This window comes from Phyllostomus hastatus, unplaced genomic scaffold (genome assembly GCF_019186645.2).
Source record: "Phyllostomus hastatus isolate PE091 unplaced genomic scaffold, TTU_PhHast_1.1 phas_contig_150, whole genome shotgun sequence".
NCBI classification, from domain to species: domain Eukaryota; kingdom Metazoa; phylum Chordata; class Mammalia; order Chiroptera; family Phyllostomidae; genus Phyllostomus; species Phyllostomus hastatus.
In genome coordinates, this window is record NW_025333611.1 from 909,327 (window position 1) to 927,249 (window position 17,923).

The 17,923-nt window shown below is 65.2% G+C and overlaps 1 protein-coding gene across 3 annotated transcripts; it reads right to left on the reverse strand.

The window, feature by feature from the left end:
* Positions 1–8,263: 8,263 nt before the first annotated feature.
* On the reverse strand, positions 8,264–16,407 carry LFNG (LFNG O-fucosylpeptide 3-beta-N-acetylglucosaminyltransferase). 3 transcript variants are annotated; one of them, XR_006784034.1, is made up of 8 exons: positions 15,897–16,407; positions 11,703–11,751; positions 11,098–11,197; positions 10,824–10,977; positions 10,623–10,708; positions 9,992–10,173; positions 9,552–9,637; positions 8,264–9,361 (listed from the first exon to the last, which is right to left on the reverse strand). XR_006784034.1 is itself a non-coding variant. In XM_045824795.1 (8 exons), the coding sequence occupies exons 1-8, from the start codon at positions 16,323–16,325 to the stop codon at positions 9,295–9,297; spliced, it is 1,137 nt and encodes a 378-aa protein (XP_045680751.1). In that variant the 5' UTR covers positions 16,326–16,406; the 3' UTR covers positions 8,264–9,294. The 3 variants fall into 3 exon arrangements, 2 of the variants coding, with proteins under 2 accessions (XP_045680751.1, XP_045680764.1); XM_045824795.1 differs by having other exon boundaries at positions 9,992–10,157; positions 15,897–16,406; XM_045824808.1 differs by lacking the exon at positions 15,897–16,407 and adding an exon at positions 12,338–12,403 and having other exon boundaries at positions 9,992–10,157.
* Positions 16,408–17,923: the final 1,516 nt, after the last annotated feature.

The following is a 17,923-nucleotide window of genomic DNA, read 5'->3' on the forward strand; positions in this document are numbered from 1 at the left end:
CATCCTCGTTCGTCTACGCGCGCACCGGCCCCGCTCTCCTCGCCCCTCCGCCCTCCCCTCCACCCCCGCCCCGCGTCCGCCGTGGGCTCACTCGCTCTCGCTCCTCGGTCCCGGCGCTCACCTTCCGCTCCCTCACCCACTCAAGCCCGCCGGCCGCCGCTGGAGGTCAGGCCGGCCTGCGCTGGGTGCTCGGGGGAAGAAGGTGCGCCAGGTGCCTTCCGGATACTGGGGGCGCGCGGAGGAACGGGGACCGCGATGGAGGAAGCGCCCTGGCTGTGCCCGAGCAAGGCAGCGGGGGCTTTGCAGATGAGGGTCCCGGCCCTGCGGGGGGAGGGAGCCGGGGGGGGAAGCGGGGGGGGGAAGTCCGAGCGGGTCCTCGAGGCAGAGGAGGAAGGAGGGGCGCCAAGGCTCTGCGGCTTGGAAGAGCTGCAAACGCCCGCGGTCTCCTGAGCCGAGGCGGGAGGGGCAGCAGTGGCAGAAGAGGAAGCTGGAGCGGTCGGTGGTGCTCCATCAGGAGGGCCTCGTCTCCAAAGGCAGCGCCTGGGCCTGCCATCCGGGATGCCTGCGGACCCCCAGGAGTTACGGCACCCAGGAGCCCAGGCCCGTCACCAGGTCCTAGGGAGGGTCCCCGAGTACCTGGATGCCCTGCCTCACAGGGCACCACACTTAGGCTCTCTGGCCCCAGCACCCCAGGACATCCGTGTGAGCTGGCACACTCACCGAGCCCCCCCCACACACACACACCCGGTAACCCAGGAACCTCTGTCCCCCTTCTCCAGATGGGCAAATATCGGACTTCCCAGGTCACAGTGGGACACTGCGGGGCCCTGCCACACGCACACCCATCTCACGTCGCTTCCTCGCGCCCCCCCTTCCCTTCAGCTGCTGCTCCTCCAATGACATCTCAGCACTCCCCCCGGCTCCCAGAGACGCCCCTCTCCTCCCCAGCCACGCACACACGCACGGCCACCTTCTTGGTATTGTTTGCTACGTATCTCCACCCCCAGGAGACTGTAAGATCTCTATGAAATGTTCAAAATCACACTGCACCTTGGACACTGTAAAGCATTATACGAGCATGAAGTGAGACGTTACCCAAGAACGGCAGGCAGCCTGTGGCCACACAGCCCGGATTCCCGTGGTTCTGGGTCTTGCTGGAGAGCCTTCAGCCTGGAGCTCTCCCAGGGTCCTGATGTAATCCGCCTGGGGTGTGGCCTGGATTTGGGGTTTTTAAAAAATCCAGCCCCCCCCCCCCATGATTCCAATGTGCAGGACGGGAGGAAGACCATGCTCTCTGTTGGAAAGTTTGCTTTATTCCCTCAAACATTTCTTGAGTAATTTCTAGGCCTGGAGGTCTGTGTGGCGGGGGGGGGGGGACCCGGGTGGCGGGGGGTCCCACCTCGGAGTTCCCGGCCGAACTGAAAGCAATGGAGGAACAAGGCGCCACGGGAGTCTTGCCCCACGAGGGGCAGAGCGGGCACGAGAGGTGGGGAGCGTGGTTGTTCTGGAAGGAAAAGAGAACGAGCGGCTGGTTCCGAGACTGGTTCCCAAGGAGGGACTCCAACGCCCCGACGGCTGGAAAGTTTGTGGGGCGCGTGCACGGGGCTCGTCTGGCCGCCTCCGCTGCTTCGGAGCGCCGCTCGGGGGCCCGTGAACAGGAAATGGAACTTCGCGTTTCCGAGACCTTCCGATGAGCGGCAGGGATCCAGCTCCGGAAAGACTGTCCCTCTGTCTTTGGGTCTCAGGGTCACGCAGACCGCCTTCCATTCGGGAACGCGAGAACCGCCGCTGCGCCAGCGGCAGGACTGGAGTGCCCACCGCCGGAGCCGGGGGCGGCGGGCACGGGGTGCCCGCGGGCCGGGGCTCCCTCAGTCAGCCGGCAGAAACGCAAGGGTTTCCGAGTCCTGCCGAGGACCTTCCAGAAAAGTTGCTGGGATGCTTTGAGTGGTACACCGAGAACTGTCGACAGTGGTTCACACATGGGCCAGAATAGGCTGTGTCACCACGAGGCGGGAACAATCCCCGGTCTCCGAGGCCGGAAATCGCAGAGACCTCGCACTCATCACGGTCACGGGAAACCCAGGACAACAGAGCAGCTGCCTGTTCACCTCTCGCGTTCCCTCCCGGGTGACCAAGGGAAAGCCCAGGAGCGCCTGGTGCCAGCGTCTTTACAGGTCACCGAGGTCAGACAGGCTCCCCGCACTCGGGCGGGGGAGCTGGTCGGCGCAAGGGCTGGGCTGCAGACCCGGGCTGCTGGGGCCAGAGACAGAGTCACAGCCCCTGCAGTGTCCCCGTGCCATGAGGCTGGCAGCTGCTGCTCGTCACTCCACATCAGAGAAATATGGTCGGCCCACTTGGGTTTCTTTAATTAATTAATTAATTAATTAGAGGGGAGGGAGGGAGATAGGAAGAGAAACGTCAATGTGAAAGAGAAACATCGACTGGTTGCCTCTCACATGCCCCCAGCTGGAGACCTGGTCAGCAACCCAGGCGTGTGCCCTGACTGGGAATCGAACTGGCAACCCTTTGGTTCGCAGGCCGACGCTGAATCCACTGAGCCACACGGGCCAGGGCTGCCTGCCTGTTTTAGGGTGCTTGGTATGGAAGTGCCTGCAGCTCCGTAAAGCATGTTGGGAAAGGGGAAGGAACTCTAAAAGCAGAGTTGGAGAGGCAGCCAATCAATGTTTCTCTCTCACATCGATGTTTCTCTTCCTCTCTTTCTTCTTCCTTCCCCTCTCTAAAAAATAAATAAATATTATTTGTAAAAAGAGCAAGACGGGGTACCAGAAATAGGGTGAATTTTAAGCTACAGGGTGAACAAAAGCTGAGCCGAACAATGCACAGTGCTTTCAGAAATATAACAAACATCCACCCTGGCTAGTGTGGCTCAGTGGTTGAGAGCTAGCCTATGAATCCAAGAGTCCCTGGTTCGATTCCCAGTCAGGGCACACACCTGGGTTGCAGGCCAGGTCCCCAGTAGGGGGCGTGTGAGAGGCAACCACACATTGATGTTTCCCTCTCTTTCTCCTTCCCTTTCCCTCTGTCTAAAAATAAGTAAAACCTTTTTTTAAAATTTCTTTAGAGGACTTCCAGCCAAGATGGAGGTGTAGGGAGATAGACTGCGCCTCCTCGCATGACCAAAAGAAGGACAACGACAAATTAAAAAAAAAAAAATCAACCACAGCTGCCAGAAAATCAGACTATATGGGAGTCCGACAACAAAGGAGTTAAAGAAACATTCATCCACACAGTAGGAGGGGTGCAGATGGGCAGTGGGCAGAGGATGGGCAGCAAGGCGGCAGCTGGCTGACCCAGCAAGGTGGTGGATTGCGGACTGGGCAGTCCCACATTCATGTGCAGATAAATCAGGAGGAACAACTGGGGAGCGAGACAGACCCACTACCCAGGGTTCCAGTTTGGGGAATAAAGCCTCAGACCTCGGACTGAAAACACCTGTGGGGGTTGCGGTGGCAGGAGAAACTCCCAGCTTCTCAGGATAGTCTATTGGGGAGACCCACAGGGTCCTAGAACGTACACAAACCCACCCACCCGGGAACCAGCACCAGGAGGGCCCATTTGCTTGTGGGAAGTGGGGGCAGTGACTGAAAGCCGACAGAGAACGGAGCAGGCGTTACTGATCCCCACAGACAGCACCACCTCCCAACAATGCAGGTTGCCCCGCCCTGGTGAACACCTAAGGCTCCGCCCCTTACTACGTAACAGGTGCACCGAGACAAAAAAAATAAATAAATAAAAATGACCCAAGTGAAGAACAGATCAAAGCTCCAGAAAAAATTCAAGTAAGCCACAGGTGGCAAGCACAAGGCCCGTGGCCCGAATCCAGCCCCCCACCTTGTTTCTACTTGGCAGCAGTGCCCGAGCTCCTTGCCCCTAGTTAAGAAATGGTTACATTTCTACAGTCCTAAGATTGCACTCGGCCCTCTGAAGGCAACTTCGAAGCTGGTCTGGCCCCCCGGTGACAATGAGTTTGACACCCCTGAACTAAGAGATAAAGACATAGCCAACCTATCAGATGCAGAGTTCAAAACACTGATAATTAGGATGCTCACAGAAATGATTGGGTATGGTGGGAAAATAGGGGAAAAAGTGAAGGCTATGAAAAGTGAAATATAAAAATGTATATACAGGGCCCTGGCTGGTATAGCTCAGTGGATTGAACACAGGCTGCAAACCAAAGGGTTGCTGGTTTGATTCCCAGTGAGGGCACAGGCCTGGGTTGAGGGCCAGTCCCCAGTAGGGGGCGCATCAGAAGCAACCACACATGGATATTTCTATCCCTCCTTCCCTTCCCCTCTCTCTGAAAATAAACAAAATCTTTAAAAAAAGAAAAATATACAGGGAACCAACAGTGAAGGGAAGGAAACTGGGACTCAAATCAACACTTTGGACCAGAAGGAAGAAAGAAGCATTCAAACAGAACAGAATTAAGAAACAAGAATTAAAAAAAGAAGAAGAAGAAGAAGAAAGGCTAAGGAACCAACAGGACAACTTTAAACGTCCCAACATCCTAATCATAGGGGTACCAGGAGAAGAGGAAGAGCAAGAAATTGAAAACTTATTTGAAAAAATAATGATGGAGAACTTCCCCAATCTGGCAAAGGAAATAGACTTCCAGGAAGTCCAAGAAACTCAGAGAGTCTCAAAGAAGTTGGACCCAAGGAGGAACACACCAAGGCACATCATCATTACATTAACCAAGATTAAAGAGGAGAGAATCTTAAAAGCAGCAAGAGAAAAGCGGACAGTTACCTGCAAAGGAGTTCCCATAAGCCTGTCAGCTGATTTCTCAAAAGAGACCTTGCAGGCAAGAAGGGTCTGGAAAGAAGTATTCCAAGTCATGAAAGGCAAGGACCTACATCCCAGATTGCTCTATCCGGCAAAGCTATCATTTAGAATGGAAGGGCAGATAAAGTGCTTCCCAGATAAGTTCAAGTTAAAGGAGCTTATCATCACCAAGCTCTTATTATATGAAATGTTAAAGGAACTTATCTAAGAAAAATAAGATGATCAAAAATATGAACCATAAAATGACAACAAACTCACAACTATCAACAACTGAACCTAAAACAAAAACAAAAACTAAGCAAACAACAAGAGCAGGAACAGAACCACAGAAATGGAGATCACCTGGAGGGTTATCAGCAGGGATGGGGAGGGGGAGAGAAGGGGGGAAAAGGTACAGAGAATAAGAAGCATAAGTGGTAGGTAGAAAATAGACAGGTGCAGGTTAAGAATATTATAGGGGCTCGGGCTGGTATGGCTCAGTGGATTGAGCACGGGCTGAGAACCAGAGGGTCGCTGGTTCGATTCCCAGTCAGGGCACATGTTTGGGTTGCAGGCCAGGTCCCCAGTTGGCGCATGGGAGGCAGCCACGCACTGATGTTTCTCTCCCTCTCTTCCTCCTTTCCTTCTCCTCTCTCTCTCTCTCTCTCTCTCTCTCTCTCTCTCTCTAAATAAATAAAATCAATCTTTAAAAAACAAGCCCTGGCTGGCGTAGCTCAGTGGATTGAGCACGGGCTGCGAACCAAAGTGTCGCAAGTTCAATTCCTAGTCAGGGCACATGCCTGGGTTGCAGGCCACGGCCCCCAGAAACCGCACACTGATGTTTCTCTCTCTTTCTCCCTCCCTTCCCTCTCTAAAAATAAAATAAAATCTCTTTAAAAAGATGGGGTTAATTATAAAAAAAAATAGTATAGGAAATGGAGAAGCCAAAGTCCTACGTACGACCCACGGACATGAACTAAGGGCGGGGGAGTGATGGTGGGAGGGTGTGCAGGGCGGAGGGGAATAAGGGGGGGAAATGGGACAACTGTAACAGCATGATCAATAAAATACTATTATAAAAAATTTCTTCAAAAAAAAGGATCCGAGATGTAGGTTGTTAAGAGCAAGGACAGGGCTGCGGCCTGCGGCAAGGGCCTCCCCGCCCCACCCCTGGGGGCCCTGCGGTAGACCTGCACCCTGACCCCTGGGAAAGCTGGATTCGGGCGGGCAGAGGAGCCACCACCTCTGGCCAGCAGCTGGCGCCCAAGGTCCACGTTGTGCCATGCAGAAGCGGACCGGGAGGCCTAGGGTTCAGGCTGGGCTGTGTGGGGCTCCCTGCCCCCAGACTCAGCATGGTGACCTCCAGGGGCTTGGGTGCCTCCTAGCCACACCCCCCGTGCCTCCCGTGTGTGCAGCCCAGGGCCCAGAGAGGGCACAGCGGGGGACCCCTCCAGGTGCGGCTGGTGAGGCTGGGGCGAGGCACACAGGCCTGGGCAGCAGTGGGACCGCCACCTGGTCCAGCTGAAGGGTGCAGCTGGCCCTGGCCCCCCAGTTACCATCAGGTCCCAGCCTCAGAGAGAGAGGGTAGGACAGGCCACAGCTGCCTGCGGGGTCCAGCTTCGCACCACGGAAGGCCCTGCTTGCTTCTGGCAGGGCCACCTGGGCCAGCGTCCCCCAGCCTTGCAGGCCTCTTGCTGGACGGGGACCACCCGCCCACCTATGCTGGGGGCCTGCGACCTGGGGTGCCCCCCTCTGTGCACCGCGGCTCGGCAGGGCCCTCCCTGCTCCAGCTCAGACGCCTCGTGGGGGAAGCTGGTCACGTCGACCCAGGGGGAAGGAAGTTCAGACTCAGCGGAGAGGGCCCCGCCCTGACACCCCGCAGTCCCTCCAGACAGGGCAGCCCAGAAGCCGGCTGGTGGGGGGTGAATGCCAGCGGTCCTGCCCCCACCCACTGGGCATGGAGGTTTCACGTTTTATTTTTGAAAGGCTACAACTGACCAGCAGTTGGGGAGGGGCCCGGCTGGGGGACAGGGAGTCCCTCGGCCCAGCCAGGACCCTGTCCAACCGGCCACCACTCAGTGTGTGTGGGTTGGGGGCCGTGAGGCCCCGAGGGTGGGGCACCCCGAGGTGGCCTCCTCTGGCGCCATGACTCATCTGCCAGGGGAGGCCTTGCTTCCCCCTCAGAGGACGGAGAGCTTCCCTTCCTGTCCACTCCTCAGCTTCTCGATTAGAGGAAGGCAGGGCCGCAGGGCCACTGGCCTGGGCCCCTCTGTGACCCTGCCAGGCCCAGGGCACCAGCAACTCAGCCGCCTTTACATTTGCCCCCACTGCTCAGATGGGGAGGCCAAGGCTCTGGCCGGGGAAGGACCTCGCCCTGTCCTCTGCTCTGTGGTCCCAACCCAGTGCCCCCCACACACAGGGACAGTTGGCACAGCCCCAGCCCTGACGAGGGCTGCACCCACCACACCTGCCCCCAGGGCCCCGCCCGCTCCACGGCCAGGGAGATGCCAACCGCCAGAGGCGGCCGCGGGGCCCAGTCCTACCCTCAACAGGCACCTCTGACTCACCCAGGCAGGAAGGGGGCCCAGGGCCTCTGCCCGCACCCGGGCTGCTGTGTCACTTCCCCTCGTCGTCCCCCGAGATGTGGCCGTGGCTGCGCCCCGCCCCCACCCCTGGCAGGGCACACGGTGGTACCCAGAGACACAGGGGCCTCTGTGCAGCAGCCAGGGCACCCTTCCCTCCCGCTGTCCCCGTCGCTCCACGGCCTCTGGAAGCCACGCTCTGTGGACGGACTCAGACCTGTCCCCGGCAAGCCGGGGGCCGGGGCCAGCCACCAGCCAGGGCTGGGAGCCAGAGCTGGGGCCAGCGGGGGTTGGGCTGGTGTTCTGCCCCTGTGGGTCAGGGTGGGGGCTGGAGATGGCTCTCCACGACGCTGATGTTTGGGTGGAGGGGGCTTGGGGTAGGGTGGAGGCAGGAGGAAGGAGCTGGGAGCCCAGCAGCAGAGGCCCTCGCTGGGCAGAGCCCCCAGGGCGGCAGGGGGAGGCAGAGGAAGTGAGGGCTGCCCCGTCCCTGCAGGGGGGGTGGGCAGGGAATTCCCCAGCTGCGAGGTGCAGAGCACCCTCAGGGCTGCTCTCTGAAGGAAAGGGGCGGCCTGAGTCCCTGCCCAGCTCCCGGGACTTGGGGGAGGGGGGACAGGGGTGGAGTTCTTTCGGAGAGGTCGGGCCAGGGGGGCGGCCAAGGTCTGGGGCCCACGTGGCCCCCAAGTTTGAGCTCTTCACCACCCCAGCTGCCAGACCTCGGACACCACCCACTCCCAGCGCCAGCTTCCCCATCTGCAAAATGGGACAAGTAATGTGGCCTCTGTGGGCACGCGGACGGGTGTGAGCCAGGTCAGGGGTCCCGGGCCAGGCCCAGGCAGCCCCCACTCTACGCACCTCCCCACCACGCGCAGACCCCAGACGGATCAGGACCCCCCGAGAACATGGCCCGAAGAGCACCTTTATTCACAGCAAAGGACGTCACCGTAGCAACCACACTAGGATTCCCTGAGAACTTTTCCCTTATTGTCCGCTTTCCTCGCTTTGTCTTCGCAGAAGGATCAACAGGAGACAGAACACACGCCCGGGCCAGGTGCGCCCAGCGGGCGGCGGGAGGCAGGTCGCCGGGGAGAGTGGGTGCCGGGACACACACACACACACACACACACACACACATACGGGGCGTGGACGTCTCGGCTGCAGCCACAGAGGCGATCCCAAGTGTGACTTCTGCTTCTTCTGGTCCACAGAAAAGAGACAACACCCTCCCCCGCGCCCCGAAAACAGAGACGAAAACACCTTTTCACTCACCCGCTTTTGAAAAACAAGCACAGTAAAAAATACTGTCACGGTATGTACAGGCACGCCCACTGTGGGCGACTCTCTCTCTGCTCTGGGGAGGAGAGAGCGTGCTCGGCTCTGGCTCCCCTCGCGGGGAGACAAAGAAGAGAGCGGGTTGGGAAGACCCCCGCCCAGAGGGCTGGGGAAGCCACCGGACCCCGGGCCGGGCCGCACAGCCACTGGTGGGGCCCGGGGGGCTCCGTGGGGCTACCGGGCTGGATGGGGGCCGCTGTCACCCTGAGCCACGGTGCCCAGGCCAGAGCTCAGCGGGAACGGGAGGAGACTGGGCCGCCGCCCCCCAAACCCAGCCTCTTGCAGGACTCAGCTGTCCCGGGGGCTCAGAGGCGAGTGCCGGCCCAGCACAGGGGGGCAGGGCAGCCCGGAGACCCCACAAGAGCAACGTCACGCTGCCCTCAGAGCAGCAGCCTCTCACGTGAGCCCGCCCAGGGCCCGCTCGGGGGCAGAGCGGGGTGGCCAGCGGTCTGCGACGCAGACAGGGTACCCAGCACACGGGCAGACGGAGGCACGGCCCCGGGAGCCGCAAACAGCGGGACCGGGGGGCACAACAATGGGGGTCCCCGGGCCCTTTGGATACCAGGGGCGCCTGGGGACGGGGTCTCGGCGGAGGCAGCTAGAAGACGGCGGCGCGGGGACACCAGGGCGTGTCCGGGTACAGGTGGCAGTGGATGGAGCGGAACCTGTGGGGACAGAGTGCGGGGCTGGTCCGTGCAGGGGGAGGGGCCGCCTCCGCCCCAGCAGGGGTCCGGGGGGCGGGGCACGCTTTGCAGTCAGAACACAGAGCGACACCCAGCTCCACCTCCGCCAGGCCCCCGGGGCACCGCCCCTCCGTGGTGCGCCCCTGCCTGGCGCGGGCCTCGGCATCCTCACCTGGACGGGTCGGCCTCCACCGAGAAGGGCCCCTTCATGTGGACCGCGTTCCGCTTGTTCTCAAACATGCCGTAGCTCAGGGTCACCTGTGTGTGGGGGGGGGGCACGGTGATGCCGGGCCGGGGCCCAGCGCCCCACTCTGCCCGGGGCTGGGCCCGTGGCTCTGAACGGGGGGCCAGCGAGGCACGTGGCACCGTGCCCCCCACCTGCTCCACGCACCCAGGCGAGAGTGCCCACCGACGCAGGGGAAGACCCGGGAGCCACAGAGCAGGCGTGTGGCGCTGCAGGCAGGCCGCAGGAAGATGGGCAAGAGGGCCCAGGGGCTCTGTGCTGGCGGGGACCTTGGGGGGTCCGGGTGGCCCTCCCTGGGCTCCGCCGCGTTCCCACAGCGAGCCCCGCTGTCCACCCGCCCTCTCGCTGGGCTGTCCGGGCGGGCGCACCTGCTCGTGGAGCTCCGAGGCCGGCACCTGCTGCAGGTTCTCCAGGTGGGAGTGGAACAGGCCGCTGCGGACGAGGGGCACGCCCAGCAGCGCCTCCACGATGTAGCCCACCGTGCAGTCGTCCGGCAGCCGGATCCGCTCGGCCGTGCTCGAGAAGCGGCCCCCGCTGCGGGAGCGAAGGGCTGCAACGTGAGCAGAGGTGGGAGCCCGCTGCCCGCTGGGCGCTGGGCAGGACCCCGCCAGCCCGGGGCCGCACGGCGCGAGGGGGCCCGGCCCCGCCCACGTCCGGGTCCCTGAGGGGCTCCCCCTGGCCTGCAGCTCTCCCCTCCCTCCCTGAGCCCCGCCCCCCGTTGAGGGCTCCCCGCTCTGCGCCAGCCCGGTGACTTTCTGGGAGTCGGGAGTTGCTGGTGCAGCAAGGAGCCCTACTCAGTGGCCCTTGGCCCTGGGTGCTAACACCCCGGTGCCTGCTGGCAGGAGGGGGACGTGTTGGGGACTGCAGCTCAGCCTGCACGTGAGGCCGGGGCCACCCGCCCCCAAGCTGTGAACAAAGCCAGACCCCACGTGGGGGGACCCCATGGCCTAGGGCCCCCCGGCCCGCCCAGCAGGCCACCCTGTGCTCCCGGGCACTCACCTGGCCCAGGGGCTCATCCTCAGGGCCAGCGCGCGGCTGATGCAGAAGCCGGCTCCGCCCGTGGCGAACCAGAAGTGGACGGGACGCTGCAATGTGGGGCGACGGGGTGAGACCCCCACCCCCGCCCCCACCCCCGGCCGGAGAGACCCTCCGCCTCCTCCCGGCTGGTCTGTCTCGGGCACCCACGGGCAGACGGCTCACCATCTTGTTCTCGCTGACCCTCTCCGTGGCCTGGATGGGCCTGTCCAGGCTGGGCTTGCCGATGTACACGTCCTGCGTGTGGGGGTAGCTGGCCAGTAGGCGCAGCAGGGCCCGCACGTTGACGTAGTTGTCGTCGTCCACGTGGCAGAACCACCTGGGGGCGGGCCGGCCGGCCGTCAGGGCCCCGAGGGGCACGGGGTCCGCCGTGCGGGGCCAGGGGCGGGAGCCGCTGGGGCGGGAGGGCCCCCCCCGCCCGCCAGAAGCCCCCACTCACTTCCTCCCTGACTCGATGAAGTGGTCGTACTCCACTGCCATCTTGCAGGACAGGGCCTGGCGGCTGTGGGCGGCCGAGCAGTTCGTGTTGACCACGTTGCCTGTGGACAGGGGGCTCTAGCTCAGTGCCAGCCGGTTCAGAGAAGGCAGCCCAGGCCGGCCCCCACGGCAGCCCCAGCCCGGGGGAGCAGGGCAGGGGCGGGCGGGAGGGCGGGCGCCTCGGGTCCCTCCAGAACAGTGCGCCCCGCACTGGGCTCCCCGCTCAGCCCCCTCCCCGTGTGAGACGCAGGCCTGGCGCCGGCACCACCCCCCCCAGCCCAGCCCCGTCCCCGCTGCCGCCGCCGGCCCCGCCCCTGCCCATTCAGGCGGCTTTTTCCCAGCACCGGCCACCTGTTGCTCAAAGGGGCCACAGCGGCTCAAAGGGCCCGGGAGCTGAAAGGGCCTCATTTGCATGAGAATTGGGGGGGGCAAGTGGTGGGGCGGGGCACTGAGCAAACCAGTTGAGTAAACTGCCCGTGGCCTCCACGACCTCTCCGGAGGGGAGAGGGTGGGGGGACGGCTTCCTCCGGGGAGCGAGCCCCCGCGCCTCCCCAGTCCGGGGCTCACCCGTGCGCCGGGCCAGGGCCTCGTCTTCCCCGTCGGTGAAAACGAACGTCTGGAAGGAGAAACATGGCCTTGAACAGGCGGCCGAGCCCCGCCCCCCACGGCCGCTGCGGGGCCGAGCCCCCCGGCCGTTCAGCAGCTGCAGCGCAGTCACACCCGCGAGCCACCCCTCTCGGGGCCCTGGTCCCCCGAGCGCACAGACGGGATGAGGCAGGGCTGGGGCTTCTGCAGACCCCACCCCCCCAGCCGACAGCTGGGCCCAAGGTCACCCAGCGGCTGTGCTGGCACGAGCCAGGTGGGGCGCCCCGCCCAACCGCCCGCCCGCCAGGTAACTGGTTCCAGGCCCTCCCAGTGCACCTGGCCCGGCACACACCCTTATTGACACAGCGACCGGCCTGGGGGAGGGGGCGGAGGGCGGTGGGGACGGGCGGAGGAGGTCGGCTTTGGGAAGCCGAGTCTCAGTCACTCGGGGACAAAGGCCTCCGCTGGGTGGCTGCCAAGTCCTGGCGGACAAAGGGCCTGGAGGGAGGATGAATCACCAGGCATTGTCCGCCAGCTCTGTCCCGGCCGCGGGCGAGGGGCGCCGGGCAGGCCTTAACTCGGCCGCGTTAAGCGAGACTGGCCGTAGTGCCCATTACCATACAGCTGGCTTGGTTAACCGGGCCGGGCGGTCCTCGGGGCTGGGCCATCGAGCTGGGACCCCCACGCCCCTGGCTGTGTGACCGGCGGGCAGGTCACCTCTGAGCCAAAGCAGCCGCCGCTGGTCTCTGGAGACGCCGACGGTCCGGGAGGAGGCGGAAGCCGCACGTGCCCAGCCCACGGAGCAGCAGTGCCCCCGGCACCCCGTGCCGCCCAGCACCCGCTCCCGCGGCGGCTGGGGCAGGGAACCAGGGCTGGGAGGCAGGCCTGGCTTCAGCCCCATCCAGGCTCCACCTGTGCCCAAACAAGGCCGTCCCTGCCAGGATCGCACCTTGGAGGAGGTGGGGGCCACAGGGCGGGGCCAGGAGCTGCCGGCGCCCGCCTGGGCCGGTCGGCACACGGGAGGAATGTTCCTTCCTCTGTGCCCAGCCTGCCCAGCGCGTGCCGCCGGGGCGCACCCAGGCCTGGCTGCCTGCAAAGCCTGGGGCCGGGGGGCTGCTCTGAGCACCAGCTGCAGGAGACCCCCCCACCTCCACGCCTGACAGGGCTGGGTTTCCTTCTGTGTACAAATGGGTCTCAGGGAGGGCCTGGCGTGTGCTGGCCTGGCCCACTGTGCACACCCAGGCGCCTGGGGCCCACCGGGGGGTGCCCACCTCACCTGGGCGGCCCCAGCTCCTGGCCCAGTCTGACCCCAGACCTGAGCACACACTCAGGTGTGGCCACAAGCTGGGGCTCACGGCTTAGTGCTGGGGGCGGGGGTGGGGGGGTGGCAGGCTCCACACACACAGCCCTCCTCGTAGAGCCGCCAGACGCCCCAGGGCGGCCCGCACACACGCACAGACTCGCACCCGGCCCCCCGCCCGCTCCCCAGCATCTCAGCCCAGGAATGCCGTGGGAGGCTGAGGCCGCCCGTGCAGGCGCCGGATTCAAAGGAAAATGCTTTCTTAATGAGATCAAGCAAGGCCTGCTCTCCCGCGCACGGTGGCGCCCTAAAACCCAGGCCCAAGGCTACGGAGATTGAAGTCACCTTTGTTCGGAGAAGCCAGGCCGAGGGGGGGTGAGGCGCACTTGGCAGGGTGGGGCTGTGGGAGGGGCACCGCCACGGCGGGGCAGCCAGCGGGGGGACGGGCCGCCAGCCTCACCCACCGCTGAGTGGATTCCCGCTCCGTACAGTGGGTGTGACCAGAGCTCACAGGTGCCCGCCGGGCACTGTTACTACCCGAGTGTGCCAGTGGGGAAACTGAGGCCAGAGAGGGGCAGCCTCCAGCCCCTGGTCCTGCCCCGGGACAGAGGGCGTGCTAACCCTGTCCGCCTTGCCTTCCAGGGACCCAGACACCCCGGCCCCTCCCCACTCCCCTGGCCAGGGGCAGGAGGAGGAAGAGCAGGGCGGCAGGGCTGGCGAGGGTGGGTGGGGGAGGGGGACACCCACAGGAAGCGGCATTGTTCCCGGGGCTGCGATTCAGAGAAACACAGGATGCCAAGCTCTCCCTCGACCATTGTGGCCGCTGCCACCGCAGCCGGGCCCGCCGCTGGGTGGGGTGAGGGAGGACCATGTGGGCCAAAGGCCCGGCCCCCACTCCTGGACTTCCTGGCCCAGCACACTGCGACCCCTGCTGTGCAGACCCCCCCAGTCGCCACAGTGGCTGGCAGGTGCTTGAACACCCCCTTACCATGCTCGTGATCCCCGACGGGCCCTTTCCGGGCATTTTCTACTCTCAGTCTAGCTCAAGGGGCACCTCCTCCAGGAAGTCCCCCCCTGGCCCCTCCCATGGGTCGGATGCCCACTCAGGCGCACACAGCCGCTCTGGGTTTCCCCACCGCAGCCCTGGCCTCCTGGGTCCTCCTCCCTCAGACAGGCCTGAGTCACCCTGCGCAGGGCCGGGAGGCGGACCCTCCGCTGTGGGGGCTGCTGCTCCCCGGGACCCAGGAGCTGGTGCTGGGGTCAGTGGTCGGGGGCGGACACCCGCGTGGCTCTACTCCGGGTGGGAGTGCGGCCTCGCCCGCACGCTGCGTGCTCCTGGGGCTACCTCCCTCCACCTGCAGAGACCAGGAGAAGGAGGACCCGAGAGGCCCCCGGTCTCACTCAGGATGGCCCAGCGGGGTTGGGCCTGGCACCTGCGACCCCCGGCCCCCGGCCCCGTCCCTCCTGCTGGAGGAAGCCCCCAAAGTCCAAACCAGCCGTGCTCAGGGCCGGAGGCAGCCCAGCGGCGGCTGGATGCTGCAGAAGGTCACACAGCGGGGATGCGGCGTGGGGGGAGGGGCCGGGCTCAGGGATGCAGCCCCGCCAGGACCGTCAGTCAGGGACCGGCCGGGTGGGGGGGTGGGGGAGCCCCTCATCGCCAGGCAACCTGAGTGGCCAGCGCCGGCGGCGGTTCCCATGGAGCGCAGAGCGGCGCACAAGAGGCCGGAGGCCTTTCTCGGCTGGAGAAAGGGGCTTTGTTACCTTGCCCAAGAGGCCGGCGTGAGAGCCGCCCTGCGCTGGGAATCCTAACGGCCCGGCCGCCAGACAAAACCCGCGCCCCCTCCCGCCAGCCCGCTGAGCCCCTGGGAAGAGCACACTGCGTTCCCAGGAGGCTGCCGAGGGGTTCCCAGGGCCCCCTCCCCACGCCGGAACCAAAGAGGACCCTGCCCCCTAAGCCTCGCCGTGACCTCGCCAGGGCCCGGACCCCGGGCCGGACTCAGCAGGGCCAGCAGGCCGCCCGCCCGCCCGGAGGGCTGAAGCGGGGAGGAGGGGGTGTGGCGGCTCCCCCAGGCCCCCACCCCACTCAAGGGCCCCTCGCCCTCACCCCAAATGCCCTCCAGTCCCTCCAGCCTCCCCTTCCCTGGCAGGGCCCACACTCCGTCCGGGCCCCGCCAACCGTCCCCTGCAGCCCGGAGGGAGAGTGCAGAGCGGGGTGTGTCTGCTGGGCTGGTGCAGGAGGCCCGCGCTCAGGAGCTGCATGAGCACAGGTCCGGCTCCAGAGTCCTGCGCCGCCGGGCGGGCGGGCGGCTGCACACACCCCAAGCCCAGGACTCTCTCCCTTTGGGGACATACCTCCTCCCCAGGGCACGCCCACCCCCACACCCCAGCTCCAAGCACCTCCAGGAACGATTGTTCCCCGCCCCACGCACAGACTCGGGCTGCGGAGGGGGCCTGCCTTGCGCCCAGGGGTCCTAACACTCCCCATTCCACCTCTGGGGAAAGTCTTCCTCCCCAGGGAGGACAGCCCCGGCAGGACCTGCCTTGGGGAGGTCTGGGACCATGACGCCCCACTGACGCGTTCCCAAGTTCGAGGAGCGTCAGCGAGCACCAGCCCCACACACTGGAGGCAGGTGGAAGGTCGGTGCGTGCCATCCAGGGCCCTGGAGGCTTGCGGGGACAGGTCCCTTCCTACACGTCCACAGCTGTCTGGAGAGTGGCCATGCCAGGAAAACTGGGCTGGAAGGGGGTGGGCGGGCGCCGCTCTAGGTACACACTCCCGGTGGCTGCACAGAGATGCAGCCTGGCGCCGGGAGACACCGCCACTGGCTGGATGGGACTGGGCCCCCACCCCGCCCTCCCAGGCCGCGGGGGCTCACCATCTCCTTGTGGCGCGAGATCCAGGTCTCCAGCAGCAGGTCGAGGCGCGCGCGGTGGAACTTTTTGGTGGTCTTCACCGCGATGAAGACGTCGTGGGGCGCGAGCGGCTCCGCTTGGGGCCGCAGGCGGCCGTCGGCGGGACGGGAGGCGCCCCCGGGCGGTCGGCCGGCGTCTCGGCGCGCGCGGGTAAGCAGGCTGAAGTACTCAGACAGACTGTGCACCTCGCGTGTGAGCGCGCCGGGCGCCGGCGCCGCCTCCAGCCCTGGCACCGGGGCCACCCCCCCGGGGCCCGCCAGGCTGCGCAGCGCGCGCCGGCCGCGCTCGGCGGGCACCGGGGGCGGCGGCGGGTCGGCCGTGAGCACCAGCAGGCAGGCGAGCAGCGCGCCCGCCAGAGCCAGCAGCAGGCGTCGGCCGCAGCGCTTGAGCATCGTGGGGTGAGCGCAGCCCCACACACCCGCGCCGAGAGCCGCGGGTCCTGCAGCCAGTCCAGCGGCGCACCGCCTGCGCCCTGCCCTCTTAAACCTCTCGGCCCTGGCTCCGCCCCGAGGGCGGGGCCCTCCGCGAGGCTCCGCCCCCGCCACGCGCTCACTGCCTCTCGGGGCGGGGCCTCGAGCAGTGTGCCCCCTAGATCCCGCAGCGCCCACGTGGGGCCGCGGTGGGGGTCTGGGAACCCACCGGAGATCGCCGCAGGCCCCGCCCTTTGTGCTCCGAACACACCCGCCGCTCCGGAGTTGTCCCCGGCGGGCAGCCGAGGGGAGTGGGGCTTTGAGCCCGTCGGTCCCGGTGGCCTTAAAGGGGGAACCCTGGCTGGCCCGCGCCGGCGGGGGCTGCCCGCTGGCGCCCAGCCGGCGGAGGGGGGATCCCTCGGCGCCGTGACCGGGATTCTGGGGCAGGGGCAGCGGGCTCCAGGGTCCTGTACGGGACGTCCTGGTGAAGCCGGAAAATCGGCGTTCCCGCTGCCCTTCACTCCCCAGCCCAGAGACAGAGGCAAGGATTGAATCCTGGTGGGCGCCTGGTTCAGATGCGGGCGGCTTCCTACCCTGAAACCCGTCTTAACCTCTCATCCCAAGTCGACCTTTTTACAAAGCCAAGAAAGGGTAGGTAAGGAAGAGTTTTGGGGAAAAAAAAAATGGATAGTCGGATAAGAGTTGCAGCTCGGCTGTGATTTTCCTAGCATTTCTTTGTCCGCCGATCAACTCCGTGTCGGCATCAGGGACGGTCCACAGAAGTTGGACTGCTGGCGACCTCCCGGCGTCACGTGGGCGGCGTATTCCAGTTCCTGGAACGGCAGCTCCCCACGTGCACTCGCCACCCAGCCTATCAGCCGTCCCCGAGGCTCGAATCCTGAACTCGAGCGCCCCGCTCGCTTCCTCGCTTTGCACTTCCCTTCCCCAAGCCTGGCTCTCTCCCCACGAGCCAGTGCCCGCCAAAGAGCCGGCCGCACCCGCCCGGGCGGATTTTAGTATCCTGGAGGATCTCAGCCACCTGAGCCACAGGTCGGGAGGGACACGAGGATGTAGCGAGAAGGCACCCGTACCAAATTCCACCCCCAGTCCCCAGCTAATTTCCTCGGAGTCCTGGCCCAGCCTTGCGGTGCTGGTCCCCCGAAATCCTCCAGGCGCCCCGTGGCGACGAAACTACGGTCGTCCCTCCCGCACAGGATGAAAGGCGGCCTTCCATTCCATTTGGTCCCTCCGCGCTCCGGCCAGCTGTGGCCCAGCTGTGCCCCCGCCCCCCTCCCCGGCACACGGCGGCAGCCGCCACCCCCGGCCCTTCCCACGGGCCGGCCCCGCCCACCCGCACGAGCAGGGGCGGCAGGAATGCGCGCCTGCAGTCCGGGCGGAGGGTGAGGGGTGAGGGCCCGGAAGTGGCCACGGGCCCCCCAGCGTGGGACAGGGATCCGAGTCCCCCGGCTGCAGCATCGTCCGGAAGCCCAGGGGGGGCGGCTCTCCGCTTGGCTGCACCTTCCTCCCCTCCCGCCTCGCCCCCGTGACCGCCGAGTTACACTGGGTCCCCGTCGGCGCTC

Bases quoted from the DNA above. Each gene is read 5' to 3' on its own strand.
- LFNG (XM_045824795.1), bottom strand. From the start codon at position 16,325: ATGCTCAAGCGCTGCGGCCGACGCCTGCTGCTGGCTCTGGCGGGCGCG. The intron at 11,752-15,896 runs GTGAGCCCCCGC...TTCTCCTTCCAG, and splicing joins TCTCGCGCCACAAGGAGATG to ACGTTCGTTTTCACCGACGG. The intron at 10,158-10,622 runs GTGAGTGCCCGG...TCGCTCCCGCAG, and splicing joins AGGATGAGCCCCTGGGCCAG to CGGGGGCCGCTTCTCGAGCA.